At 52.7% G+C, this 27,787-nt stretch overlaps 1 protein-coding gene across 8 annotated transcripts in view; it reads right to left on the bottom strand.

The window, feature by feature from the left end:
* Window positions 1–396: 396 nt before the first annotated feature.
* Mapt (microtubule associated protein tau) overlaps window positions 397–27,787 on the bottom strand; it is a 95,470-nt gene continuing 68,079 nt past the window's right edge. For 4 of the 8 annotated variants that reach the window (XM_071604054.1, XM_071604056.1, XM_027921782.2 and 1 more), the window contains 7 exons: window positions 27,510–27,565; window positions 23,256–23,388; window positions 19,700–19,965; window positions 8,955–9,047; window positions 5,335–5,416; window positions 3,363–3,475; window positions 397–873 (listed from right to left, as the gene is read on the bottom strand). In XM_071604054.1, coding sequence (XP_071460155.1) covers window positions 658–873; window positions 3,363–3,475; window positions 5,335–5,416; window positions 8,955–9,047; window positions 19,700–19,965; window positions 23,256–23,388; window positions 27,510–27,565 — 959 coding nt within the window. In that variant the 3' untranslated portion in view covers window positions 397–657. The remainder of the gene's footprint in view (window positions 874–3,362; window positions 3,476–5,334; window positions 5,417–8,954; window positions 9,048–19,699; window positions 19,966–23,255; window positions 23,389–27,509; window positions 27,566–27,787) is intronic. The other 4 variants (XM_071604055.1, XM_071604060.1, XM_071604057.1 and 1 more) reach the window with 1 other exon arrangement.

Raw genomic sequence — 27,787 nt, 5'->3', positions numbered from 1 at the left:
CACAGGGTGCCACCCTCCCGCCCACCTTCCTTCTGTTCAGTGCCTCTTCTCCCACAGGCCACCTTCCAGAGGGGGCAGCAGACCCCGGGCCAAGAAGTAGCGCAGGCCGCCCCACCTGGCCCCTCGCCCCACTCTGCCCCACAGGGCACCCTAGGTTGACATCCTCGGCCTGGGGCTGCAGCTCACCAGGTTTCCCATCCTTCGTTGCTGCCGCTGTCCCTGTGACACCCTCAGATGGGGTTCGAGGTGGCGGGCGCCCCAGTCCCTTAAATTGCCCGGAAGCAGCTCTCAGAGCCTCTCCTTCGCCCTCTTCTACTCAGAGGGGAAAAAAAAAGAATCGAAAGGAATTGCCCACGGAAATGTTGGTGTGGCCATGTTTTTACATGTTTGTGTGTGTTTTGTTTTTTGAAAAATATTTTATTGTTAGCCCACCAATCAATTTGGAAAGATGAAATTTGCTCTTATTCCCATCACTGATTTTGAAGTCCCGAGCCAAAGCCGAGCCACAAAAGCAGGTTAGGTGACGACCCGGTTGACCCGTCTGTGAGGAGCAGCGGGGGAGGGCAGAGGGCGAGGGGCCAGATCATTATTCTTTTTTTTTCCACACTCTCTCACTCTCTCTTCTCTCCACGATTATTGACTGCCCCGGGGGCCTGATCACAAACCCTGCTTGGCCAGGGAGGCAGACACTTCGTCGGCTAGCGTGGCGAGCTGGGGCGAGTCCACCATGTTGATGCTACCGGTGGAGGAGACGTTGCTGAGGTGCCTGGGAGACGTGTCCCCGGACACCACTGGTGACTTGTACACGATTTCTGCCCCGTGGTCCGTCTTGGCTTTGGCATTCTCTCGGAAGGTCAGCTTGTGGGTTTCGATCTGCAAGGAGAGTCAGGGTGTGACAAAGTGCCAGGGAGAGAAGGACAGGCCCTGAAGACCCCACCACCACCAGGGACTGGCCTAGCCTTCCAACTGGCCGTGCTTGTACCAACAGTCCTTTCCTCACCTGCTTCTCCAGACACAATAACCAGTGTGTTTCTTGTGTACCTTCCAGAGATGTCCCACACACATACAAATGGGTGCCAGAGTCCGAACATACATGTGTGTTCAGCAGCTATGGTAACAATATACACATGCTTTGCACTTTGATTTTCAAACTCACTTCCTTCTGCTATCAGGACATACTGCTCAGCACATCAATACAGCAGAGGGACCAAAACTTACTCCCCAGCATATGGCCATTTAGGAGCTTCCAGTCTTTTTCAGAAGCCCAGAGTGCTAGGGCTTCGTTTATGCAGAAGAACATTCGAATAACCTTGAGTGACCTTGTACACACATCATTTTACACTCATGTAAGTGTCTCCACTTCTGTCTCCTAGAAGTGGAGACGCTAAGTCAAAAGATAGGTTTCTCCCTTGTGCTGGGGATGGAACCCAGGGCTTTGTGCTTGACAAGCACGGGCTCTACCACTGAGCCCCACACTGCCCCCCACATTATGTTCCGCTAGATTATCACCAACTTGCAAGTAAAGGTGTTGAAGGAGAAGCTTCAGAAAGTCAAGGGCCATCTCCAGAGCCACCTATGCCAGCCTGGAGCTTCACAAACGCCTTCCCAGTGCCAGGGACTGATGAGTCTGAGGTGGCAGCAACTATGGGCAACTCTCCTTGGTACGCTAGAAGAAATGATGAGATGACCTTCCTAAAGGGACAGCAACAAAGCCAGGAGTCCCAAGGATACCAGGAAATTCAGAAGTAGGAAGTTTTAGCTGGAAATATGAGTTTGCATAATATTCTCTCCTGATTTACTCAAAGTAGACAACACCATAACTCCATCTTATGTTGGGTCCCAGACTCTTTGAGTATCTGCTGAAGCAAGAAAAATGTGAACACATGTGCTCCCACACACGGTGCCTCCTTTCCACGCAATTTCAGGCGTCCATGAAAACCCAAGTGAAGAGCCTGATTTCAGCGGTTTGATGTGGGTATAGATAAAAGCCAGACTCCCATTCAGGATAGGTGCATATGTCATTCGTTCTGGGTCACTGTTTTGAAAAGAGGACCCTTTCATACTACTGTACTTGAAAGGTTATTTGAGAAAAGCTGTGATAAGAACTTTTATGCTAATTTTTTTTCCTGTGATGCTGACAGTGGAACCCAGGGCCTTTCTCATACTAGGAAAACGTTGTGCCTCTGAGCTACACCCCCAGTAGCAATTAATTGTTTTTATTGTTGCTGTTTGTAAGTGCTGTTTCTTTAAAAAAATTAAAAAATAGAAGGACAGATTCCTGGGAATGTCCAAAAATCCCGCAAACTGAAAGGAACCCATGGGGCTGGTCATGTGCTCTGCTCCCTGTTTGCAATTTTGTTTATCATAGTAGGGAAATGGGGGACTGAATCAGAAGAGGATCCCCTGGGATGAGGACAGTGTGTTCTGAGCAGACGCAGGGCCCTGCCCACCCTTTCTGGGTCATCACAGAGATGAATTAGAAACAGGAGTTGAGAAACTTGGCTTAGACGTGGCTCCTGCAAGTCACCAGGCCCCTTCCAGACGCAGGCTCATTTGGGGCTCACAAACTCCCCAGGATTTGTGTATTTCCATCCTGTCTTGCTAAAGGAGAAATTGAGGCTGAAAATCTTTGGGTCTTGCCTCAATCACAACAGACTTCCAGAGTCAAGCCCAGAACTTACCCCAGGGCACAGAAGTTTCCAGAGACTGGTGGAAGCCTTCTTTAACCCGGAGGATCTCCAATGCCCAGGCCTGTCCCAGATCCACTGAGTCAGATTCTGGGGAGAGGCCAGGCCTGATGACCACCAAAGTACCTTAACCTAGAGCAAGTGGGGAAAGTCCCACAATTTGGTGACGTTCCCATAACTGTTCCTTGTGTACCAGGGCTGACCTGGGGGATGGCTACTTGCCTTTGTGGGTGTTTATGAACCCCAGGGCCTGGCACAGTGGTTCTCACCTTTGCACTAAAAAATCACCTGAGAGGGACTGTGGTTGTGGCTCGGTGGTAGTGCGCTTGCCTCACATGTGTGAGGCCTTGTGTTCGATTCTAGGCACCACATAAAAATAAATAAAATAAAGGTACTGTGTCCATCTACAACTAAAAAATCATTTGAGAGCTGTTATTAAAAAACCTCATCTACCCAGTTGCACCTGAGACTAATTAGCATCTTCAGGTCTCAGATTTGTTAGAACTCCCATGTGACTGCAATGGGCAGCTAAGGTCTAGACCCGATGTCCTGGATGCTGCTAAGACAGTCCAGGCAAGATCCCTTGCTTTCCACCTTTGGAAAACTAGACAAGCCTTGACCAGGCAATGAACACCCATATCCAAATGTGGCCTCCTTCCTGCCCTTCCCCCTTACCTTCTTATTTCCTCCTCCAGGGACATGGGTGATATTATCCAGAGACCCAATCTTCGACTGGACTCTATCCTTGAAGTCCAGTTTCTCAGATTTTACTTCCACCTGGCCACCTCCTGGAACACAACACACACAGCAGTTTCTTGCCATCTCTCCCTGTGGTTTAGTAGACTAAGCATCCACTGAATGAGAGCTGCAGTCTGCGGAGCCAAATGCCAGGGGCTGCTGGGGCACCGCAAATTTAAGTGAGACCCCAGGGCTCTGGAGGGGAGTCCTTGACGACAGGACAGCACTGGGACTCCAAGGGGGACCGAGCCAGTGATTCAGGGAGAGTTGTTGAGATTCTCCTTTGTTTAGAATGTGTTTGGGTATAAGTACATCCTTGCAAAGAGCTTGAAAACATTGCATCATCTCTCTAATCAAGGTGTACATCAAATATTTACTATGAAAACTCTTCTTCCTTAGATAATGCAAAGGTAAATGACAGCTCAGTTGGGGAGAAATTATGCTAACTTCTAAATTGGTTGACTTCCAAAAAGTGAGATCTTCCCATATCAATATCCTGTAATATTGCCCTGAGAGATCTCAGAATCAAATTAACTGTCAAAATGCACACTAAAAACGGAAAGACCCCCAACCCTTTCTCCCTCCTTGACCCTTTCTTTATCTTTTTCAGGGAACAAAAGATTGAATCCAGGAGTGTTTTACTCCTAAGCTACATCTCCAACCCTTTTATCTTTTAGACAGGGTCTTGCTAAATTGTCTAGGCTGGTCTCGAACTTGTGATCCTCCTGCCTCAGCCTCCCAAGTTGCTAGAATTACAGAATGCACCATGGCACCCAGCCCTCCTTGACCCTTTATGCCAAGCCCAAGAGTGGGAGACAGGGCACGAGGATTTCTTGAGGAGGATGAAGACAGCCACTCACAGCACATGAGGATGGTTGCCCCAGCTGTGGCGTAGCGCAGTTTTCTCTGATACTCAACTCCTACAAAATGTCCAGGGAGCCAGACAAAAAAAATCAGACATGTCCTGGTCCAAATTGACTTTCTCTTTCCAGTAAAGACCTCTGCTCCAGATAGAGCCTGAGGGAGGCAGAAGTCCCTGCTGTGGACTCTCATGTGCCATTTGGAATCTATGCTGCAGACACCATGGGGCACGCACGCCAGAAATCCCAGGGCCTTGGGAGGCTGGAGGATCACAAGTTCAAGGCCAGCCTTGGCAATTTAGTGAGACCTTTGGCAAGTTAGTGGGACACTGTCTTAAAATAAGAATGGCTAGGGATGGATGTAGCTCAGTGGTAGGGCACCTTGGGTTCAATCCCCACTACCAAAAAAATATCTATACCTGTGCTGTTCAATATGGTCACCGCTGACTGACTGCGGCTATTTACATTTTAATTAAATAAAATTATTTCAATTCTTCAATTGCATTAGCCCCATTTCAAGTGCTCAATAGCCTCCTGTGGTTACTGGCTACATTGGACAGCACAGGTGTACATTTCTGTCACTGCAGAGAGATGAAGGGCGCACTGATTTCCTTACATGTGGGATAGGAGGGAGAGTAGCATGGGGGCTCTCCAGTGGCCTCGTTTTCTATTTAAACAAAGTCACAGCAAGGGCATGGCAATAGCCCAGGGGTCTCATGTTGTAGCTGATGCGGGTGGTGAAGTATCCCCCATGTTGGATGGGAACCAAACTAGGCCATCCATATAGCTGGCCTTCAGGGGCACCCTAAAGGCACCGTGTACAAACTGCTGGAGAATCAGTCACAGGTTGGGGCTCGGGACCAGCATCCCCCCTCCCTCCATGCCTTATCTTAGCCAATAAGGCCCTGCTCAGGAGCAGCTGGGGCAGCCACGCCTCCCAGGCCCCAGCAAGCTCTACACACTCTCCTGCAGGATCCAGGCAACAAATCCTTCCCAGCACTCTGCCCCTCCCTGCCCCACCCCAGGCCCTTCCCGTCCCAGAGGGCTACCTGGTTTATGATGGATGTTGCCTAAGGAGCCGCACTTGGAGGTCACCTTGCTTAGGTCCACTGGTTTGTAGACTATTTGCACCTGGAAGTGAGAAAGAGCAAGACAGAGAGAGAGAGAGAGAGAGAAGGAGAATAAAGAGGGATTATTTTATTATGGGTGTGACAATGGAAAGCATCTGTGTGAGCCTGGGCCGCTGGGTCAGTGGTTCCCGTCTGCCATTAGGAACACACCCAGTCAGGGTGGAAAAATGAGTTGTTGTTGAAATTTGGCCAGTTCTGCCCCAAGAGAGCTGGGTCCTGATGGACTAACTGTGGGATTGCAGCCTCTGCAATCCTTGCAGAACAAAGACCCTCAGGGAAACCGGGGGACTCTCGGTCATTGTGCTGGGCCACCCTGGTTATTTAGCAAACAGTTAAATGTAAAAATATTGCTCCCTTGCTGACAGGAGCCTGACAGGCCACATCCAGTGGGGGCATAAAGGAAGAAGGGATCCATGTGATCTGTATTTGCAGCCTTTGCAAAACCTGCTTGGGGAGGCCAGAGTGCGGGGTGAGCGGGCTCCCTGGGAGAAGAGGCTGCATGAGGACTGAGGGTGGGCTCCGTTCTGGGACGCTTCCACAGAGGCCAGCACCCCCAATAGAACAGAGATGGTCAGCAAGTGAGACCCAGTGGGACTCAGTGACTCCCGGTAAGAACCAGCTGGCGCCTGAGAACGTGTGTCCAGGACGCTTAAGCCTCTACCAAGAGGAAGAAAGCAACACCAACAGGACAGGCAGGCACACAGCAAAATCCACACACCCGAGTGCCTCGGCAAGTGCGGGCACACTCGACACGGGGGAGGCCTGTGGGCTCAGAGCCAGCCTTACTGCCAACCCTCCCATGGGAAACGATGCCCCTGAGCTACCCCTGATCTCAGCTCCCCCAAGGGACCGACCCCGGGATGGGATCTCCTGAAGGCAAGTCTCTTGTAAAGCCGTGGCTTAGAGGGCCTGGTGGCAGGTCACTCACTGGCTGATAACCTCCCCAGGTCCTGAGGCTCCCACGTAGACCCCCTTTGAGGTCACCTGAGGGCACAGGAGGCTCACCCGCACACTCTGGGAGGAGGAGGCCTTGTATGGGAGAATAACAGAGCAAAGGAGGGGCTTTTCCTTAGGTCTAAATGAAACAATCCCAGTAATCTGACTTCAAAGTCGGGCTGGCCCTTGCTGTTTGCTGAGGGGCTGAGGAAGACAGGAATGTGCACAGGAAGGACGCAGGGGCAGCAGCCTGCACCTGTGGAGGCGGGCCGAGGGATGAGCACGGTAAGGACCATCTTCAAACAGCTCTGGGGGGCAGCCCGAGCTCTGGGGCGGACCCTGAAGGAGGTGGACAGGGGCATCGGGCTCTCCTCCCTCGAGGGAGGCCCGGGCCTCACTCCCTTCCAGCTGGCTGGCCTGGGTGAGGTCCCTTGTGAGAGGGAGCCAGGGTGGTGCAGAGCAGGAGATGCTGGAACCTGGAGTGGCCAGAAGAAAAAGGGATAGATGAAGGGGGGCCCTGGGCAGGTGGTCAGTGAAACTGGGGCCACCAGAGGAGAGGGGGCGAGGAGAGCAGCCTTGGAGAGGAGCCCAGAGCCCAGCCAAGAGGCAGGGGCATCCCAAGATGGAGAAGCAGGGCCTGCCTGCTGGGAAGCCCCTCCAAGCTGGGGAGGGCCAGGGAGCAAGCCAGAGATGGGGCTTGCCAGGGACATAGTACTCCAAAATGCCACAGGCTGCCAGTGTGCAGGTGACTCCAACAGCCTTCACCAGAAAAGAGTACTGAGGTTCCTCCCGAAGCCAACAGTGGCCACTGGCCAAGGATCGCGCTCCTGGTCAGCCCGGACTAGCTTGTGGTTCCATGTAAGATGGCAGGCTAGCCCGTGGGCTGGCACAGTGCAGGACACACAGGAGGAAGTCCCCTGGTTGTCCTGGGCTCTGCAGCTTCTTTGAGCAACCACTCGTCACCAGAGGATGTGAGCCACGCGGCCCCTGTGCTGCCTTCCCAGCTTCCCCTCCAGGAGTATCTGCCCTCTGCAGCCCAGGAGCCCAGATATTTGTCAATCTGGGAAGCACATGGCCTTCCTCCTCTGGCCAGGGTGGCAGTGCCAGAGAGGTCACAGCCAGAATTCCTCAAACAGCAGCTGGGCAGGGGCCCAGGAACAAGCACCTGCGACGGGGTGGGAGTGGAGGACAGAGGGACACTTAGCAGACACTGGTGAGGAAGCGTTAGTGAGGCCCCATGCGCAGCCACAGAGGCCTCAGAGGTAGGAGGCAGGGTCCAGGTGCTGGGGTAGCAGGGGCGCAGCACATTGCAAGAATAAACCCTCTGGGCTGGACGGACTGGAGGAGGACCTTCCTGGGAGCTCGTGACACTGCCAGCCAGGAGCAAGGTGCTTCCCCCAGAGACCAAGCCCCTCCGGAGGGGTAGGCCTCAGGGATCTCAAACCTCCAGCTCCCAGGGTTAGGTTTGGAGAGTGCGCAGGGAGCTGGGGAGACCAGACAGGAGACCACAAGGGCCAGCCAGCCAGGAGGGTGACAGTGTCTCTGAGCCCATGGAGGGAAGATGGGAAGTGAGGATCAGAGTCCAGTATCCCACAGGGACACACCCACGAGGATAAAGGTGTCCCCAGGGGCGTTTGGAGGCAGCCACATTGAGAAGGGCCCTAAGAGCAGTTCTCCCTCCGTCAAATGGCCAAATGACTGCAGACAGGACCTGTGGGGCTTTCCTTTGGCTCTTTGCCTCTAGAGTCCGGCTAAAGGTGGAGCTGGGTTTAAGTCTAAGCTCAGAGGTTTAGGAACTGGCCCAGAAGATGCAGGACAGCCAACCAGCCAGTTTGGACCCTCTTGCCCTTGAGGTAGGATGGTGAGACCTCTGTGTCCACTTGTCAGAACAAATGGGCCACCTGCCCACAGTGGAGCCACCTAAAGTGAAACTGCCCATCTGATGGGGGAGGAGGTGACACAGCCCAGTCTCGGGTGCTACCACCTTCAGCCCAAGTTCAAATGGGCTGTGGGGCTCCTGGGGACAGGGCCTGGGCAGTGAGTGGAGGCCATGATGGGAATCACGCTGTGAGGACCCAGCTTCTAGGGAGGGGCCAGAGAGGGGATCAGTCACCTTCCCTGTTCTCATTTTGACTTTGTTGGTTGTCCTGCGGATGGGACCCAGGGTCTCACACTTGCTAGGCAAGTGTTCTACCACTGAGCAGAACATGCCCAGTGCTTTTTGTTTTTATTTTGAGACAGGGTCTTGTGAAGTTGCCAAGGCTGGCCTTCAACCTAAGATCCTCCTGTCTCAGCCTCCTGAGAAGATGGAGTTACAGACCAGCGCCACCCAGTTGAGCCAACCTTCCCTATTCGGGCCCCCATGGCCTTCACGAGCTGGAGGGAAAGGGGGCTCCTGGATCATGAGGAAGGACACTGGACACAGGGTTAGGATTTGGAGCCCCTGGGCTGCATTTTCCTGGGGGACACGGGGAGATCCCGAGCCCGCGATGATTTATTCTGTGCAATGTTTTGCAAGTCCAGACGCTCATGCCGCTTCTCAGGAGCGCAGCGCACACACAGCGGGGCGTGGGACGGACGGACGGACGTGTGCAGGTACTCACACTGCCGCCGCCCGGGACGTGTTTGATATTATCCTTTGAGCCACACTTGGACTGGACGTTGCTAAGATCCAGCTTCTTATTAATTATCTGCACCTTTGATACCAGAAAAAAGGATGAGTGACACACCACACCCAGATCCATCTCTCTGCACCACACACCTGGCCTCCAGGAGGGCGGAGGGAGGCGCCAGGCCACGTGCGCGGCCATGGGGGGAGGGGCGGGCCAAGGCCACCCCTCCCAAGGGACAGATCTTCAGAAGGAAGGGAAGACGGGGCTGCCTGCAAGGTCTGGGGAATTGAGCTTGGTGACCTGGGATTACAACCAGATCCTCCCGGGGAGGCGGGTATTCACTTTACAGAAGGGTCCTGTGGAGCCCGTGGGGTCCTGAGGCCTGTGAATCAGAGACGGGGCAGCAGATTGGCCTGGAGGAGAAAATGAGCCCAGTCACTTGTCAACAAAAAGCCCCGTGTTCTTGTCCACACAGCCCTCCGGAGGGGGACACTGAGAGAATGCACGCGCTGTCCTCTGGCCCCGGGGGGCGCTGCACGCACCCGGAGATTTTCTTTGAAAGAGAACCCCAGACCCTCCCCTGACCTAGGATTCGGTCCCCTGGAGAAGTCTGGCTGAAGTCGCTGCACTTTGGAAATTCCCCTGGTGAATTTCCCACGCCAAGCCTGAGAAGCCCTGGCCTCTGGGTGGCCTGTGATGAGTCCCTCTCCAGGGAGGGCTCTGTGCCCTGCTGTCCCACCTCCCACCACCCACCCTCTGCCACCTCCAGCCCACCAGGCGCCTACCCGAGACTGAGCAAGTGTCCCCGCGTGTCCCCAGCTCCTGAGAGCTGCATTCCCAGGAGCTGTGACTTTGTTGACCAGGGAGACAAGGTGTGGGGACACCATTTTGGTAAAGAACGACTGTTACCCAGTTTGCCCATGAACTAGGCCAGCGGGGTTTCAGGGGAACTGAAACTCGGGCCTGGCTGCACCGCCTTCCTCCCAGGTGTCTTTCCCCAGGAGCCTGCGGTGCCCTGGTTCTTATTAATCACAGATGTAAATAACCACGGCTGCAGCTCCTAATGGAGAGCCAGCCGGGCCAAGCTGGTTTCTGAAAATTTGAAAGCCAAACCCATTCTGCAGTGGCTCCTTTTCGAATACTGTGGACAGGCTGGGACTGGGGTCAGGGTCTGCACTCCCAGCTGGTCTCTGACCCATCCTGGTTTTTTTCTTAATTTTAATGGCCTGAATTGTAAAACTTTGGAATCACATATTTAACCTATTTCTTTATTTTCTCTCATGACCACACCCACCATGCCCCAGTAGTGGGGATTGAACCCAGGGTTGCTTTACCACTGAGCTACATCCCAGCAGTTTTTTTTTTTTTTTTTTTTTAATCCCAATGACCTCAGCCTCTCAGGTCATTGGGATTATAGGTATGTATCACTACACCTGGTTTATGTTCCTTTTTAAAAAAAAACAAAAAAAAAAAACCCTGTTTTTTACATTAGAAAAACAGCATATGATTTCAAAAATAGAGTTGCGAAAACAAAGCAGCTTTCTTACCAACCAAACAGAATGACTATTGCATTTTGTTCTATTTCCTTGACGTCTTATTTGTAACCACTGCCTTACACATACAAATGGTAGAATTATTGCAAACATACCATTTGGCATCCTGTATTAACATCATATCTTAAGCATTTTTCTTTTTCTTTTTTTTGAGAAGGAGTGTGTTGCCCAGGATGGCCTCGAACTCCTGGGCTCCATCGATCCTCTTGCCTCTGCCTCCCAAGTCTGGGACCACAGGGTACACCACCAGCATGATTCTTTTTTTTTTTGTTGTTTTTTTTTTTTGGTATCAGGGATTGAACTCAGGGGTACTCAACCACTGAGCCACATCCCAGCCCTATATTGTATTTTATTTAGAGACAGGGTCTCACTGAGTTGCTTAGCACCTTGCCTTTGCTGAGGCTGGCTTTCAGCTCACGATCCTCCTGTCTCAGCCTCCGGAGCCGCTGGCATTACAGGCTTGCGCAATGGTGCCTGGCTGCCGGCATGGTTCTTAATACTACGTCCTGTTTCGTTCTGTGATTGCTGATCCTGTGCTATCCACACACTGATTTGCATTGATTCCAGTTTAAGTAATATAAACTGCCTCCTGTGAACATCTCTCTGCAAGGATTTTTTTTCCATATTATGGATTATTTTCATAGCATAGAGTCCTAGAAATAGAATTTGTGGGTCAAAGTTATAAATATTTTAAAAACCCTCAATACAACTTTCCAAATGGCTTTCTAAAAGGATTAGTTTTCTCTGCGACTGCTGTTGAGAAAGCCACCTTCACCATATTTTCACCCGCATCAGGTATTTAAAACATTGTTTTGACTCTTACTACTTAATAATTTCCAGACGGGACATGCCTTTCCAGGTTAAGGGCATAAGCTGGGAGCCAAAGCTTGGGTTTGAATCCTGGTTTAGTAGTTTACCTTCGATATCAATTTAACCCCTTTGTGCCTCAGTTTCCCCATCTGTAAAATTGGGGTAATAATACCTGCCTCCTAGAGTCTTGAGTGAAATGAAGTCAGTTAACTCCCGGAAAACACTGAAAACACGGCCTGGCACTTATCAACCACCCAGTAAATGGAGGCCGTTGTTATTCTTGTCACCTTGGAATATCTCCAAGTCATAATTATAATGCAAGGTCATAAAAATCGTTCTGCTTCTCTGACCAAAATAAATAACTGCGTTGCTGGCTGATTCTACATTTCTTTCCCAATGAAATCTCTTCTTCACCCCTTGTTGTTGGCAGGTGCCAACAACGCACAAATGTTTTCCTAACACAAAAATGTTTACATTTTGATCGATTCAAATTCTTCGTGTATAATTTCTTCTCTGCTGTTAAATGTAAATGTAGAGTTGGATAAATATTGAACTCCACGTTCCTTTCTCACCCACTTCAGCCCTTGTTAGAGACAGGAAGGCCATTAAAGGGGAGTCTTATGTTGGTCTCTTTGAAGCCACTGGTGGCGCACACCTGTAGTCTCAGCAGCTAGGGAGGTTGAGGCAGGAGGATTGCAAGTTCAAAGGCAGCCTCAGCTACTTAGCGAGGTGCTAAGCAACTCAGCAAGACCCTATCTCTAAATAAAATATAAAAAAGGGCTGGGGATGTGGTTCAGTGGTTAAGCGTCCCCGGTTCAATCCCTGGTTTAAAAAAAAAAAAAATCAGTGGCAGAAGCCACGTGGAAAGATACAGGCATCCTTGCAGCCACCAGCCATCCACCAGACAGTTCCATCTGGCTTGCTCTGAGGTTATTAACTAGGCAGGCGCTGAACTGCCCTTCTGCCAGGGGGGAGACAGGATGGCTTTGAATGAATTCCTGCCCCCCTCAGATGTTAAGGTGTCCCAAGTGAATCCCCTCTTTGGGAATCAGTTTTTATTCTTTCATTGGATAAGTCCTAGAAACAGATTTTCCCGCTTTCAAAAGGATGTGGAGCAACTTAGAATTAGAAAACACATACTCCATAATAAAACAAGCAAATTTAAAGGATAATGTTAAAAGGGGAGGTCATCCAGAGTCACAATTACAAGAGTGATAATTATACTTAGCTCTGAGCTTCCTGGAAGCCAAGTCAAAAAAGGAAATATGATGGGTTACGTAACTCTTCTTATGTGACAAAACCAGTTTTTCAAGGAAGATAACCTTGTTTTCTGTACTGATCCACAAAAGAAACTAATCAAATGAATGAAAGGACATTAAGCAATAATGTAAGGTCTGCAACATACATAGAAAAAAAAATTTTTTTTCCAATGTGGTTTTCTTGTTCCAAGCCCACAAAAATCAGCAACAAACTCTTGTGGGCTTTGGCAATAGACACAAGGATATTTACAAAGCAGACCTGAATTACTGTTAGTCGTCACATTAAGTCAACACCCGTTACAGAATCTAAGATTTACAGAAGGAAGAAAAAACAGTAATGGCTGGTATTATGAAACTGGAATCAAGAAATTCAATTTCTAAGCTGGAGCAACCCGGACATTGTGCCTCAGCCCTGTCTAGACACTGGAAATGAGAGAACAATGTACTGGAAGTTCTGAAGTTTGATCTCAGGGACTCCTCGTCGGGGTGGGGGGATGTCTGTGGTCAGGGTGTAACCCCGGAGGAGAGACTGCCATGGGTGGGAGCTGGAGTGGGTCTGCTTCGGTTTAGTCCATATCTGGGAAAACCCAAAGCTGTCCAAACCCTCACCACACCTTGATCTGGTTCTGTCTGGACTTAGATTTCTTGAGGCTGCTCTCTCCCTGGCCCCAACCCTCCAGGCCTGGGGGCCTGTCCCCAGCAGGGCTCCATGCTTGCTGGGCTGGAGGGGACCTCCCTGCCACCAGCAGGAAGTTAACCCAGGCTGCGCTTGTGGATGCCCACAGCAAACCTTGTCTTCAAGTCCAAGGTGAGGGGCTGGGATACAGCTCAGTGGGTAGAGAGCTTGCCTCGCTTGCACAAGGCCCTGGGTTCAATTCCCAGCCCCCAAACGAAAACAAGTCCAAGGTGACACCGAGAAACCTGTCCGTCTCCTGTCAAGTCAACTGGCCAAAGAGATCAACTAAGAGATCAACTAACGGGACAGCCTCCCTTGGAATTCTTGGCACTCCATCCTTAAACACTGACTGCTCCAGGCTCCTTTAGAATTTTTCAGAAGCACACACACTCAGGACATGAGGACATGGTCCTCTTTGCTCACTGTGGGGCCTCTGAAATCCTCAGTTCAAGTCACCCGATTCCCGGCCCTGATCCAGGAGAGGCAAACTGCCCAAGGTTCAAATTCACTTTATCCACATCCATATTCTGCAAGTTTGTTTTAAAAGGGACGACAGAATTTTGTTAATAAATGTAGTGCATTTAAAACACTTCCATCTCCTGGAATGTCAGCAGGGAATGCAAAGGGGTGGAAAGAGAGAGAAACAGATCAGAAGAAGATGAGCAGAGGTGAGTGGCAGAGAGAGACCAAGGATAGGGGAAGGAGAAAAACAAATCAACACAGTTGCCAGAAGGAACAGCCGCGGTGGGTGGGTCCAAGAATGAAGGACGCTCACAGCACTCTATCGCCTCCTTGTGGCCTCCTAGAACATTGCGTCTCAAGCCCGTCAAAGCCCTATGGCTCTGGAAGTTTCTGTCTGACCTCTGCCCCCAGGTTCTCTCTTGCCTCAGACTTGGACATCCCCAGAGGAAGTGACTTTAGTTCCGTCTGCTCAGGGCCAACCAGGCCACCTCCATGATCAGATAAGAATAATCAGTGACACAAAACGTTTTAAATTTCCAAGTCTTTATGGTCATGTTGGAGATACTTAGATAATGAAGTTCTGGTTTATTATACTGTGGTTATGCCTCTTTATGTGTGTGTGTGAGTGTGTGTGTGTGTGTGTTTACTTTTTAAAAAAAATTAAATTTTTTTGTCTTATTTAGTGAATTTTCTGGTTTTGTGTGATTTAAAAAATTATTTATAGGTATTTTTCTTTATGATCTAAATAGATTATTGGCATAATATTTGAACTCATATAACAACAGGCAGACCCCTGTCATACAGTTTAGTTTCTGGTATTTTTCTGTTCACTTCCCTTTTCAATTATGTGGACTTCATGTATGCATGCTAGGTGAGTGCTCTACCACTGAGCCACAACCCCAGCCCATCTTATTTTGAGACAGAGTCTCACTAAGTTGCTGAGGCCGGCCTCCGAGTTGCAAACCTCGTACCTCAACCTCCTGAGTTGCTGGGATGACAGGTGTAGCCACTGCACGTGGCTTCCTTGTCTTGTACTTTACTCTCATCTACTGTTATTTAACATCTCCGGTTACAACTGAATTTCTATAAATCTTCCTTCAGATTATAAATATTTTCATTGTAGAAAATTTGGGAAGGGAAAAATACAAGAAAAAAGAATCACTCACAATCCCTATGAGTCACTATTTGTCATATTTTCTTTCAGACATTCTTCTTTGCATTTTTTTTTTTAACTTTTGCAATACTAGGATTGAACTCAGAGCCTCCCACATTGTTAGGCAAGGGCTCTACAATGAACAACGTCTTCAGCCCTTTTTAAAATTCCTGTTTTAAGGTGGTCTCACTAAATTGCACAGGTTAGATTCAAACTTGCCATCCCCCTGCCTCAGGCTCCGGAGAAGCTGAGTCGAGGCGTGGCCACGTGCCTGGTTATGCTTCTACTTTTCCTATAGATGGGAGGCATTGCCTACATATTCATTTATTAGTATAGCAATTTATGATTATTGAACATTATATTCAAAGATCCTTTTTAATGATTCCATAATATTTTATAGTATTGATTTTCTCATTATTGGAGACATTTAAATTTGGGGGGTAAATATTAATAAATGCGTAGTTTTTGAGCTTACCATTTTTTTCTGAATCCCAGCTTTTGTTTCTAAGATGCAGACCCACAGCCCTTCCTGTGGATTGGGATCAACCTGGAGGCCACAAAGGCCTCAAGGCGACCTGACCAAGGCTGCACTCTAGTCCAGAGGCAGGTGCAGGAGGCCCCTCAGCAGGACTGAGGTGAGAGCCTAGGAACCTTCCCTTGTGGCGTCTGACTGCACCCACTGTCACCCTCACCAGGACACAAGGGCACAGACAGCCCATCACTCACAGCTGCAGTGGACAGTTTTAATCCACTCCCCCTCCTCACCCCCAGGGGCCGCACAGGGCTGGGGGCAGCTCCTGAGGGTTGAGCAGTGGCCGGGTCTGAGCTGACCAAGGAGCCAGTTGCATGGAATCTGCAAATGGGGACAGGCTGGCGACCAGAATAGGACGATTGACTAATCGTCAAATCCAGCATGCGCAAGAGACCCAGTAGTTGAGGTCGAGACCTGAGGTCAGCAGGTAAGATTTTCGGACACCAGGTCCCAGCCTGGACTATCCAGTGGAGACACCTGGTGAGGCCCACCCCAAGGCCACAGCAGGTCCGTGGGGACTCAGGCACTAGATGTTTAAAAGAATCCCTGAGCGGCTGTGCAGCCCCCGCCTGGAGTCCACCCACCCCGTTCTGGGGTGCCGCACTGATTCTCTGCATTTTCCTTTAAAAATAACTTTGTTTTGGACTCTTAAAGCAATACGTGTTCACGGTCGCAAATTGTGAAAACAGAGAAAAAGCCCAAAGGAGAAAAATAGACGTCGCACACTTTCCAACCAGTGCCCTGCGGTCTGGGGCTCAGTGTCTGGCGCACAGGGGGGGCCTCCACCCTTCCTCAGGCGAGCATCGGCCGCTGGGGGTCTGCCGTCCGGTTCTTCAGACTCTCACAGCTTTGTCTCTTTGTAGCTGAACATTTATTGAGCACTTGCTGCGTGTGGACCTGGGCACCCAAAGATCTCAGCGCAGCTCTCCAAGCCTTCTGCCCAGTCCAGAGGGAGGAGGCCCGAGCTCATCTGCCGGCCTTTCCCCTGTCCCTGGGGGTCCCAGGTTGGCCTCTGTGGCTGCGGACTAGGTCTTCTTGGTTCCAGACGGTCTTCTAGGCTTCATGGAACGTGACACAGGCTGATTCTGCTCCTCGGTCCCTTCCCACAGTTCTGCCCTGAGAGGCCTTTCCAGTGGACGAGGATGTGCCGTCTCTGCCCAGCTGCCCTGATGGGAGGACAGCTCAGGGCCTCTTCTGTGGACTGTCGTCTTCCCGTTCATCCCCTTTCCTGCTGCTCCCAGCTGAGCTGCAGGACGCCCCTGGTCCCCAGCACTCCCACCCCCAGCCAACCACAGATGAGCCAGGGCTGCCAGGGGAGCTGCCTCCGTCAGGGTGCAGCTCCCGCCCCCTCCGCCTGAGTCCTAGGCTGGCTCAGAGGTGCTGAGTTACACTGTCCCCCATTCCAGGAGCGCTTGCCACCTGAGTGGCCATGAGACTCAGCCTCCACCCTCGGCTACGGCTCAGAAGGCAGAGGGAATCTGGAAAGACTTCCTGGAGTAGATGGCACCTGAGCTTGGCTTGAGGGAAGGGAGAGGTCGGAGGGAAGGGCATTCTAGGCAGAGGGAAAGGGCAAGGAGGGACTGAGCAGAGCACCCCGAGCCCAGCAGGACACAGGGGAGAGTGGAGGGTGGGCAGATGGCAGGCCCTGGGCCCAAACCTGGAGGACAAGTGGCAGAATCTGGATGCGAGGAGGGGAGGTCATTGGCACAGGCCTGGTAGAGCCAAGGTCCAGGACTAGGGTCTGATGGGCACAGGGAGGCTGCAACAGCAACGGTGGGGTGGAAGGACAGAGCCAGGTCATGGCAGAGACTAGTGCGGACTCTGGGAGGGGGCGGGAGAGGAGGAGGGGTGCCTGCCACGCGTCCGGAGAAGACGTGGCTGTACCTGGATTGCAGTCTGGGGGGCTGAAGTGGGGTGTCCAGGCTGGGAGAGGGAGGAAAGCCAGTCAGGGCACCTTGTGGGTCAAACAGCCTGGCACCCTGCAGAGTGACAGTCACTTGGGTCCTGAGATGGAGCCTCCTGGGGTCATTAGGGACAAGAGGGCCTGAGATAGAAGTATGGACAGCAGCTGGGGGCGCTCATGCTGGGCAGAGCCTCGTGGTGGCCTGGAGCTACTCTGCAGGGCTACCTGACCTTGGGTCCCACAAACCTTTTCTTCTCCCTCCTCCTCCCTCTCCGCCACCCTCTCCGCAGTACTGGGCATGGAGCCCAGGGCCTCTCACGGGCTAGGCAAGTGCTGTCCACTGAGCCACAGCCCAGCCCTTGTCACCATTTATTTGGTTTGGAGACTGGGTCTGGCTAAGTTGCTGAGGCTGGCCTCAAACTCACTATTTTCCTGCTCAGCCTCCAGAGTCGCTGTCTTTTCTTTTAAAAGCCACACACGAGCCTGAGTGGGGACAGGCAGGACCTTTAATCCAACTAGGATTAGTGCCCGGGGCAGGAGATCAATCAATCCAACTTCCTGACTTCGAGTCCCCAGGCCGCACTGTCTCTGTGGCCCTGTGTGGGGCCCTGTGTGGGCCATCAGAGGGGCTCCGCGCAGGGCCTGGCGCTGGGGCTCCTGAGCTGTGGTTGAGCCGTATGATGTGAGCTCGCACCCTCTTGGCACCATCTGTCCTTTCTACCAGGGAGGACGCAGTTCCATGTCCACTCACTTCGTGGGGGTCTGTGTTGGCGTGCGGAGCCGGGAAGCTGGGGTGCACTTGTCCCCGAGTTGGGGGCGGCCCTGCTTTCCTCTTGCCACCGCACTGTGTGGCCACGCTGCACAGGGTCCTCTTCGTTCTTCAGGATGGAAGCATGCGGTCCTGATGCGCTGTGACCACAGGGCCCATGCGGCGGCTGCAGGGCCAGGACCACAGGTGCTCGGTAGGAGACCACCCCACCAGCTCCCAAAGCTGCCGCTGGGGCCCTTTGCCACAGCTCCACAGGGTCAACTTCAGGTCAAGCCCAGGGCCCTTTCTGGAGGAGCCAGGCATCCCCAGGGAGGAGCAGGACCAGTGCCACTGATACAGACCCAGGACCAAGCCACGGTGACATCGAGACCCAGCACTGGACTCACGGCCGGCCTTCAGCCTCCGGCCTGGAGGGAGGGGCCTGACTGCCCGGCACTGGGGCCCAGGGGCTGCCCCGAGCGACCACGGGCAGGAGTCTCCGGCTCTGAGGACTGAAGGGCCAACAGGAGGACAGCTCAGGTGAGGAAGGCGCCCAGGGCACGGAGGCCGTCTTCCTGCAGTGACCAGCTCCAGCCGGGAGTGACATAAATTCAACAGTGGGGCGAGCACCTGCCATGGGGGAGGCAAGCTGTCCCAACTGGAAGGGAAGCACCCAGGGTCCTGAGGGGCTCGTGCAGCCCCCAGGAGGCCCCAGAAGGGCCCGGCCCAGAAAGCCCAGTGCATGGGGGTGACGGAGGTGGACACCCCACGCTCGCCTCCTCTTCTCCCTTCTCGGCTCCTCCGGGTGCTGGGAGAGGAGGGTGTTCTGGACTGAACTGAGTCCCCCGGATCCTTATGTGGACACCCCAAACTCAGAATCTCGGAATGTGACTGTATTGAAGGAGGTGGCTGAGTCGACCGGAGGTCATTAAAGCAGCCCTAATCCAACAGGGCTGGTGTCCTTAGATGAGGAGATGACAACGTGTACATGAAGGGAAGGCCGAGTGAGCGCATGGGGAAGGTGGCCGTCCGCCAGCTGAGGACAGGCCTCAGAAGCCATCCTCTGGACACACTGAGGCCCGCAGCCTCCAGAACTAGGAGGAAATACATCTCCCCTGTTTAACCGTCTCACAAGGGGGAAGAGGGACAAGCAGAGGAAGGAGGACTGGCCGGTCCCCTGTCCTGCTGCCCTAGGCCCTCAACGCCCGTTTCTCCACCCTTAGGACGTCCGAAGACTCCGCGATGCCCTCCTAACCCCAGAAGGGTCAGTTCTTCCAAGTGGTGTCCCCAGGTTTCCTCAGAACCGAGGAGTATAGAGAAACCTTGGATGCTCAACGGACGCCTGCTGCCACCTCTGGATGGTGCCATGTTCTGAATGGTGATGGTGGCACACCATGGGCACCCCCACCTTGAGGACCACAGGCCAGGGGACATAGCCCTGAACTCTCTGTCTGATCAGCAAGGGCCGCCGGGGGAAAGGAAGAACCAGGGCTTTGCCCCAAGCAGGACACGGCGGCTTGAAGGTGACCTGATAAGGAGGTCAGGGTCAGGGCAGGTGCTCTGGGAGGGGTGGCAGCTGAGCCAGGCTGGTGACAGGACCCACCCGTCCGCCCTCACGCACAGCAGCCCGCACGCCTTACCTTGCCCCCTCCTGGCTGGTGCTTCAGGTTCTCGGTGGAGCCGATCTTGGACCTGACGTTCTTCAGGTCTGGCATGGGCACGGGCGCAGTCTGCAGGCGGCTCTTGGTGGAAGATGGTGACTTGGGTGGAGTGCGGACCACTGCCACCTTCTTGGGCTCTCGGGTGGGTGGCGTTGGCAGGGACGGGGTGCGGGAACGGCTGCCGGGGGTGCCTGGAGAGCCGGGGCTGCTGTAGCCACTGCGATCCCCAGATTTTGCTGGTTCACCTGGGGAGAAAGGGAAGAAGGCAGGCTAAGGGGAGGGGGTCAGCAAAGGCCCCGGGGGCCACTGTCAGGCTCAGGACGGAACAAGCAGGTGGGAACAATGTTGAGAGCTCAGCAACCTCAGCAGGAGGAAGCCCTGGAGCCCACTGCTGGAGAAGCCTCTCCTCCTGCTGACCTTGTCACTTAGGGATAGTGACGCCATTCCCCAGGACAACAACAGAATGTTCATCAGTATCCCATCAATATCCTGCCATGGCCCTGGGGCCAACTAGCTGTGTGGTCTCAGGCAAGTCACTACCCCTCTCTGAACTCAGAGGCCTCAGATTGGAGATGGACAGGATTATGGAGCCTGCAGGGAGGGAGGCTGCCTATGGAGGCATGTGTCAATATGCTTTGCAAAATTCACACCACTGTGGCCCTTACCCTGCCCAAAGGTGACACGATGACAGGACCCAGCTGCTGCCCTCAAGCCCAGACCAAGCTGGCCCTTTACCCACCGAGTCCAACTCCAGGGCTCCTACCCCATTCCCTGGCTCTGGAACCACATGTCCACCGTCTGCCTCGCTGCCCGAGCCCACCGGCCACGCCAAGCCTCTTCCCACCACCAGGTCCTGCAGGCTGTTCCCTCCCCAAGAACGCCCATCCCCCACACCTGGGCGGGCCAGACCACACCCCTTTCCAAGCACCTGCAGGCCCCGACCCTGCAGCCGGGACCTCTGCTTGCCAGCAGACTGGGTCCCTCCACCTCTGGGAGTCCTTCACCCCTACACCTGCTTCTGCGGCTGCACTTCCCGTGCCCCGGTTACACTTCAGAGTTTGCCATTCTGTCTGCGGTTGGTGTTTCTCAAAGTGGGGCCCTGGGAACCCCAGGTCAGAACCTCTGGGAGTTTTCATTTTATTTTTTTCTTTTCCTCTGGCAAATCTTTGGAGCATTTGAGGAGGAAGTGAGACCTGTAAAATGCAGCTTGCTGGGCCCCATCCTGATCTGCTAGAGCAGAACCTCACGGCGTGGGGCTGGCAAAACTGGTTTCCTCACTCCCCACCCCAGGCCAGGAACCATCCATTACAAATTACAAACGCTGTAATCTGCAGCCTGTGCTGTCTGCGACGTCTGCGAGTGCCCTTGTCAAGTGACAGCAAGCACCTCAGTGTTCAGAGTGTGAATTTCCACATCTCTGATGTGCCTAGAGTGGTCACATGCTGTGGCAACGGGACAAGTGAGGCCTTTTCCCCAGAAGGAAACACCCGATGGGGCCTCTGCTCCAGGTCCAGCCTCTGCCTTCCTGTCTCCAGGGACACAGGAGGCCCAGTCATGGTCACCTGAGAAATGTCATCTCTTGCAGAGTGGCTCTGGGCAGGTCAATCACCCTCCTTAAGCCTGGGAAGAGGGATCAGTGCCCACAAGATGGTCTTTTTTTCCCCTTTGGTACCAGGGATTGAACCTAGGGGCGCTTAACCGCTGAGCCACAGCCCTTTTTATTTTGATTTTTTTGAGACAGGATCTTGCTAATTTGTTTAGAGCTACATTAAATTGCTGAGGTCAACCTCAAACTTGCTATCCTCCTGCCTCAGCCTCCTCAGTCATTGGGATTACAGGCATCTTATGCACCAGCGAACGTAAGATGGTCCTGAAGTTGGGACATCCTAACAGGCGGTGTCCAGCCCAGCTGTGGTGCTCACAGAACGCACCTTTAAGAAGGCCAGAGGTAATTTCCTACCTAAACCCTGATTAGGAACCAGCACCCCAAATGCCTTGCGGCACATACTCCCCTCTCCTCACGCCCACAGCCCTAGTCCCTGAAGCAAATGAGAAGAGGCTGTGTGGAGAGTCCACCAGACAGATACAGCTGCACAAATCACACAGGAAGGAAGCAGCCCTCGGCTCATTGGGGAGCCTGCCAGCTTGGCCCAGCCCTGCCAACAAGCCCCGGGCAGCAGACATGCCCCGAGAGCCTGCCCACCCAGGGAAGCAGGCCCACATTTACCTCTCTCAGACTTTGCCCCTGCAGGGGGTGGTTTTCTCTGCACTTGCTTGGAAGCTTAAAAAGAAAAAGCCACAGAGGGCCTCATTATAATCAGGCTTAAAGGGTCTTAAGGCATTCTTCACGTGGAGCCTGCTGGCCCATCTGGCCCAGGACAGGGAGGCAGGGAACAGGCACAGGGGGCAGGAAACCAAGTCCAGGGCCCAGCAGAGAAGACGCATCCGCCTACAGGCAGCCACCTAAGAACAGGTAGAGCTGAAGAGCAAGGCACACCCTTGTCCAAGTTGTTGCAATAGGCAAAGCAACTGGCATAAAGCCAAGAGACGCAGCAGGCTCAAAATCATATGAAAATACCATTAGAAACTCTGCTGATTCTCCCCAGATCGTAAGTGCTCGAGGAAACCCCAGCAAGAAAACACAAGGTGAAAACGAAGCCCGCTGCCCGAACCAGCAGCCCACCCTCCCACACACTGGGGGCAACGCCAGGTCAGAAGCATGCAGTGTCAATCATGGCTGAGAGGGCCACCGCAGGCTGGGCAAGCAGGGACACTGAGACAGGCCAGGCCTTCATCACAGTGGCACCAAGATCCATAGGCCTCTTGGGTGCTGCCCAGAAGCAAATGCAGGCCACACTCCCCTACGTTATGCAGCATCTAAACCCACTTGCAGGGGACAGGTCACCAGGGCAACGGAAGAGGGCTGCCATTCCTAGCAGCTGCACATGGCCAGCCCAATGGGCGGGTATCCAACACCGACTGGCTTTGGCTCACAGGAGTCCAGGACAATGGGCACAGCTCGACACTGCTCAGTTAAGACCCTTGGGTTTTGCCAGAAGATTCCTAACATACCCAGAGAGTGAGGCTGCTCAGGGCCAAGCCCTGTGTGAGGTCACCCAGAGTGACCTGTCCAGACTGCTGCTGTCTCCAGAGAGACAGTGCCACATGCCCTGTGTGGGGCCTGAAAACACTTTCAGCTGGGGCTGCCTCCCCAGAACCCTGGGTTTGAAGACAGAGAAGCCCCTTATCCTGCCACTTAATGTGTCATGTGACAGCGCTTTCCTCACGAGCTGGTTCGTTAGACGGAGCCAAGCAAACTCTCAGAGCCTCCATTTCTTCACTGATTAAAAGTAAGGATTTAGTGTCCACCCCAGAAAACTGCCAAAAGTATTACAAAGACGAAGAACATTCCAGTGCTTAGCAAACCGCAAGGCCTTGCTCAGCTGCAGGGGTTATTATTGCCAGTGGCGTCCTGAGAGGACTGTACCTTCTGGGAGCTTCCTCTGACCAGGACTCGAGAGAACATTCTTCTTACCAGTGCCCGGCGGTGTCTTTGGGCTGGGTGTGGTTTTGGCTGGAATCCTGGTGGCGTTGGCCGTGCCTTTCTGGCCTGGAGGGGCTGTTCCCCGGGGTGTGGCGATCTTTGTTCCAGTTTTACTATCAGCCCCCTGTAAATGGAATTAGGGTAAAGTGTTTTTCACCAACGGGGAGTGTGACTGTCGTGAGTCAAGGCCGGCCCCAAGGACCCCTCCTCAACTCAAGGAGGCGAAAGCAGGTGACCCTTTGCCTTCTGGATGCAACAAATGTGTCCAACAACCTCAAGGGTTTGCTGCGCAGACAGCCCAGCCCCACCCCAGCACCAAGCACCCCGTAGCCATTTCCTCCCAGAGGAATTATTTGCATTGGTTATCAGCGCTCGCCTGTGCTGACGTTATTTTATAAAAAGACAAAAGAGCTTGTAGCAAGATCAGGGTCGTTGTCCACTCAGTGTTGATCAGTGGGCTGGAAGCCATGCCCATGGGGACACTCATTTTCCGACTTTATGGATGTACCTGGCTGACGTGTCGGTGTCACCAGAGACTCCTGGAGACACTATTTGTTGAATCTGACTGAAAATACTAAACAGAACAAGGTCATGTTCTTTTGTTCTGTCCCAAACGGCCTGCAGGTCTCAGGTGTGCTAAGGGCGCTTGGCAGGTGAACCCTGGCCAAAGGTCAGGTGCAAGAGACGGCACAGGCAGTCTGCAGTTGGGAGTCTGTCCCAGGAGGTGACTGTTGCACCTAACAGGAACTCCAAGAAGCAGCCAGCACTGACCACAGAGCACTAGCCAGCTCAGGAGGGAGTGAGCCCGTGGGACAGGTCATCTGTAGGCCGCTCCGGTTACCAAAGCCAAGGATGGGCACAGCAACCTACCCAGGGGCGACTTTCAAACTCAGATCCCCAGGGCCTCAGGGGCCACTGCTGCCAAGGGCAGGGGGATGGGAGAAGCAAGGCCCGGAGGCCCCTTTCCTCTTCAGCTAGAATTTTAACTATTCTGTGTGGAAAGACCCTGCAGGGGCTTATCTAAAGAAGGTCACTGTGACTAAGAGGACATTCACGGGAACCCCGCTAGGGTAGCCTGGTTCTGTCCAAGGTCATTTCCTTACCTTGAGCTTCACCTCCTCTGCTCCCAAACTGCCCGTTGGGGGTGTGACAGAAGAGACGTGTTTAGGAGAGGAAGCTGGCTCAGGGCCGGAGGGTTTGATCAAAGGGTCTGAGCTACATGGAGTGGGGCTCTGGGGCTAAGGCAAGGCCTGTTTCTCAGGCTTTAGCACAGGAAGGCGTGGGTGTCTTCAGCTAAACACAAATAAAACCAAAGTGAACGTCAGCACTTTGGGAGGGAGACAAACTGAAACAGGGCAGAGACTACAGGAAGAGAGGCAGGCGTGTTTAAAGAGGCGAGCCCCGTGCTGTTGGGACGGGTGCCCTCATCCGTCCTGGTCAGGAGGAAAGAGAAGCGACCACCTTCCAGGATCACAGAAGTATCTGTCAGCTAGCTAGATGAGCTACGGTGGCCAACTCACAAATGACAGAACTTTTAAAGAGAAGATAACAAGTGGATAGGAGGGACAATCCTAAGGGAGGACTGTCCAGCTCCAACCCCTGGAGATTGTGTCTGACACCACTGAGGTCACCCACATGCAAGTTTTCTGATCGAGTCTCAAATAAAACTAGTCTTACTCCTATCTGGTAAATTCCAAGATGGGCAAAGTAAAGTTTTGTGTGTTCCACCTAATGAAATGGCCTACAGGACAGGCTTGATGGACGGAGGCCGGCACCCCTGGTTTGTCCTAACTGCCACTTGGGGCCACATCTTCAGGAATGAAAGCTGAGAGCTAAGTTAGGGCACCCCAGGGAGGGAGTCAGAGCCACAGAGCAGCGACCTGGCCAGAGATGTCACTGGGCTTCTCTGGTGTTTCCTCATCACCCTTGAATTCCCCGCTATAGTGGCCGAGTCCCTCTGTGCCAGCCCTGGCAAGGAGGAGAGCCCAAGGGAGGGGGCAAGGGAACAAGGACTGAGGCTCTGGGGCTGGTGACAAAGCTGAAAACGTAGGGGTAGTTACTGGTGGCCCCTCCTTCCCTAGCTGGGCAAGGCTCCTGTCCACTGGCATTTCTCCCTACTTGGCTAGGTGTGTAGCACAGCTGACCTCCTGCAACTGGGGCCACTCCAGGGCAGAGACCTTGCACCCATGTGTGCAGAATGAATGAACACCGAGGCAGCCAGTCCCTGCCCCTCTGCAACACTAAATGATTGACAGTTATTGCTTGGACCTCAAGCACAGGGGCAGGGCTCTCTCAGTCCTTGCAGGGTGCTCATCTGCCTTCCTGGGCTGGGTCTGTGTGATAGGGACCCCAAATTTGCAGAGGGCAAGCTCTTCCAGTGGCAGCACTCAACACCTGCTCCCAAACTCAAGCCACCTTCTGCACCTGGAGATCCGACAGGGCCCCACTACTGACGGCACTCCAGATGTTCCAGGCAGCATTTGATTTTTTTTTGGTGGTGCCGGGGATGGAACTTATAGCCTTTTTCTATCACTGAGCTACCTCCCCAACCCCAAAAGGAGCATTTATATTAGAATTTTTTTTTTTTCTCTAAAATAGGTGTTGTTGAGGGCCAGGTGGGATTTTCTAGGGAAACTGAGCAGAGCAATTTTGGGAACACTATCGTTTTTCCTTTTTATTTTTGCGGTTCTGGGGATTGAACCGGGGGTGCCCTACCCCTGAGCAACGTCCCCAGCTGCTTCCTTCCCATTCCTTTTTTCTTTTCCTGTCTTTCTTTTGAGTAACAGACACGAGTTTATTAGAAGGAAAAGGAAAGGGGAGAGTGGACTCAAGGAAGAGAGTGGGTCCTCTCTGAAAGAAGAAAGACCCCCGGCCCTTTTTACTTTATTTTTTCACTTTGGGACAAGTTCTTGCCAAGTTGCCCAGCTTGGCCTTTAACTTGAGATCCTCCTGCTTCAGCTTCCCAAGTGGCTGGGATTACAGGTGGGTGCTGCTACACCAAGCTTCTGGAGTATTTTCAAGGGGGTAAACTGCAGCTGAAAAATGAACGCCTGACAGGGACCAGCAGGGTTCAGGAGGCAGGCGTGTGGCACACAGGTGGACTCATTTGCTGTCCCTGGGATTGCTTGTTGAAGACTGATTGCTTGTTGAAGGGTTCAGCCCAAATCGCCACTATGGCAAGATTGCAAAACGGTGTCCACTGCACCAACCCTCACTTCTCCACTCTGTTTAAGGAGTGGGTCAGTTTTCCCTCCTCTCATATCCTTCCAGCTCAGGTCAGCCCACACAGAGGATCAGCAACGGGCCAGTCGCTAGTCCCCGCTACGCTTCTGCCTGAGGCCTTTGGTCCTGTGCTCCTCCTCCGTGGCTGCAGCCTGCTCATTGACTTCCTTCACTTCCCGGGCCACCGGACTCCCTGCACTGTCTGGAGACCACTTCCTGGCTCAAGATCCCCTCAGCCTCCTAACGTATTCTGTTTATTTTGTGCAGTACTGAGGATTGAATCCAGAGGCGCTCAGCCACCGAGTTACATCCCAGGCCTTTTTATTTTTTGTTTTGAGATACAAGCTCTCTGAGTTGCCCAGGCTGGCCTCAAACTTATGATCCTCCTGCCTCTGCCTCAGTCACTGGGATGGCAGGCGTGTGCCACCACACTCAGCTCCTTGATGCATTTTTTTTTCTTTTTTTTTGGGGGGTGGGTGGGTACCAGTGATTGAACTCAGGGCACTTGACCACTGAGCCACATCCCCAGCCCTATTTTGTATTTTATTTAGAGATAGGGTCTCATTGAGTTGCTTAGGACCTTGCTAAGTTGCTGAGGCTGGCTTTGAACCTTGAGATTCTCCTGCCTCAGCCTCCTGAGCCACTGGGATTACAGGTGTGTGCCATTGTGCCCAGCCCTAATGCATTTTCTATGTATCATATACATGTACATTTGTATCATATATATATATAAAATGTATATTTATTTATTTATTTATTTGCTGGGCCTAGATCTGGGGTGGCAAGTGTAAGATGTGCAAGAAATTTAAGGAGCACCATGTCATTAACTTTCTGACAGTCCTTCTCTGGTACAAAATTGATAAGTGATGGGATTTTTTTAAACCTTGCAGAAAAACACAATGCGCTTCAAATGACACTTGCTCTCTAGTGACAAATGCCCCCTACGTGGTGTGTTACCGCGCACACAAAGCTTAAGCTCTCCATGACAGCGACCGGCATCAGAGGTTCCCGGAGTCAGCTTACCTTTGCTTTTCTGTCCTCGCTTCCAGTCCCCTCTTTGCCTTTACTGACCATGCGGGCTGATAAAATATAAAACGAGAATGCGCGTTACAACCCACTCTCCTGGTGCGCAGGTGGAGCAGCCGTAGTTTGGGGTCAGTGGCCCGTGTTTTGTTCAGCTGGGTTTGGTGGAAACACAATGGGGTTTCTTTCCCCCGGAATCTGCTAGATGTTGCTTTGTTAGTACAACAACACACCACACTGGGGCCATTGCTCAGAGCAACCTGGTGAGGGGGCAGCAG

Source organism: Marmota flaviventris, chromosome 17 (genome assembly GCF_047511675.1).
Source record: "Marmota flaviventris isolate mMarFla1 chromosome 17, mMarFla1.hap1, whole genome shotgun sequence".
Lineage (NCBI taxonomy): Eukaryota > Metazoa > Chordata > Mammalia > Rodentia > Sciuridae > Marmota > Marmota flaviventris.
This window is presented reverse-complemented; position numbering and strand designations above follow the sequence as displayed.